The sequence below is a fragment of the Myotis brandtii genome, unplaced genomic scaffold (genome assembly GCF_000412655.1).
Source record: "Myotis brandtii unplaced genomic scaffold, ASM41265v1 scaffold879, whole genome shotgun sequence".
In the NCBI taxonomy this organism is placed as follows: Eukaryota; Metazoa; Chordata; class Mammalia; order Chiroptera; family Vespertilionidae; genus Myotis; species Myotis brandtii.
Window position 1 is genome coordinate 13,674 of NW_005371595.1, and position 848 is coordinate 14,521.

At 56.2% G+C, this 848-nt stretch overlaps 1 protein-coding gene across 1 annotated transcript in view; it reads right to left on the reverse strand.

Annotated features, from left to right (window-relative positions):
• The window catches only part of CHCHD5 (coiled-coil-helix-coiled-coil-helix domain containing 5), a 4,549-nt gene that overhangs the window by 2,493 nt on the left and 1,208 nt on the right, over nt 1-848 (reverse strand). The window contains exon 3 of the mRNA XM_005884926.2: nt 605-770. Coding sequence (XP_005884988.1) covers nt 605-770 — 166 coding nt within the window. The remainder of the gene's footprint in view (nt 1-604; nt 771-848) is intronic.

Sequence of the window (848 nt, forward strand, 5' to 3'; positions counted from 1 at the left end):
TTGTATTGATTTCAGAGAGAGGAAGGGAGAGGGAAAGAGAGATAGAAACATCAATGATGAGAATCACTGATCAGCTGCCTCCTGCACAGCCCCTACTGGGGATCGAGCCTGCAACCTGGGAATTGAACCTTGACCTCCTGGTTCATGAGCTGATGCTCAACCACTGAGCTACCACTGGCTGGGCCCATCCATGAAATTGTAATACCATACTGTATCTGTTAAAGTACCATATACATTAAAAAGAGTAAGACCTTTTACCCCAACCTCACACCTGCCAGGACAGCTGAGGGGCAGGAGAGGGTGAAGGAGATTGAACGGTTAGCCTGGGGAAGACAGAGGCTGCCCAAACCTGGGGTTTTGTTCCTCGGTGTGAACAATATCAGAGGAGTAATGTGACCAGTTCTCAGTTCTCAGGTGCTCTCTGGCCACTGTGCGGAGGCAGGTACTGTGGGGGTTCATAGAGGCCAGGGGGACCATGGGACAGGTGTCCTGGAGGGCAGGTGGCTGGACTAAAGCAGGGGCTATGGATGGGCCAAGAGGTGAGTGTTGTGAATTCTGGATGCATGTGAAGGTCGGTGCTGGGAGGGTGACCTCAGGTCTTTACCTGCACACTTGCAGGTGGGCTCGCCGGCTGCACCTGCTCAGCGCACTGCAGGAAGCGGCGCACCTGCTCCGCACAGTTGCCTGTGGCCGCCTCATTCTGCCGAAGACACTCCTCAAAGGCCTCAAAGGGCTCTGCACAGGCCTGGCGAATCTGACGGATGATTGGGCTGCAGGGAGGGCACCTCAAGCTCGACTTTCCTGGCACTACCCCACCCCACTGTCCACCCCCCCCCCCCCCCCCCCCC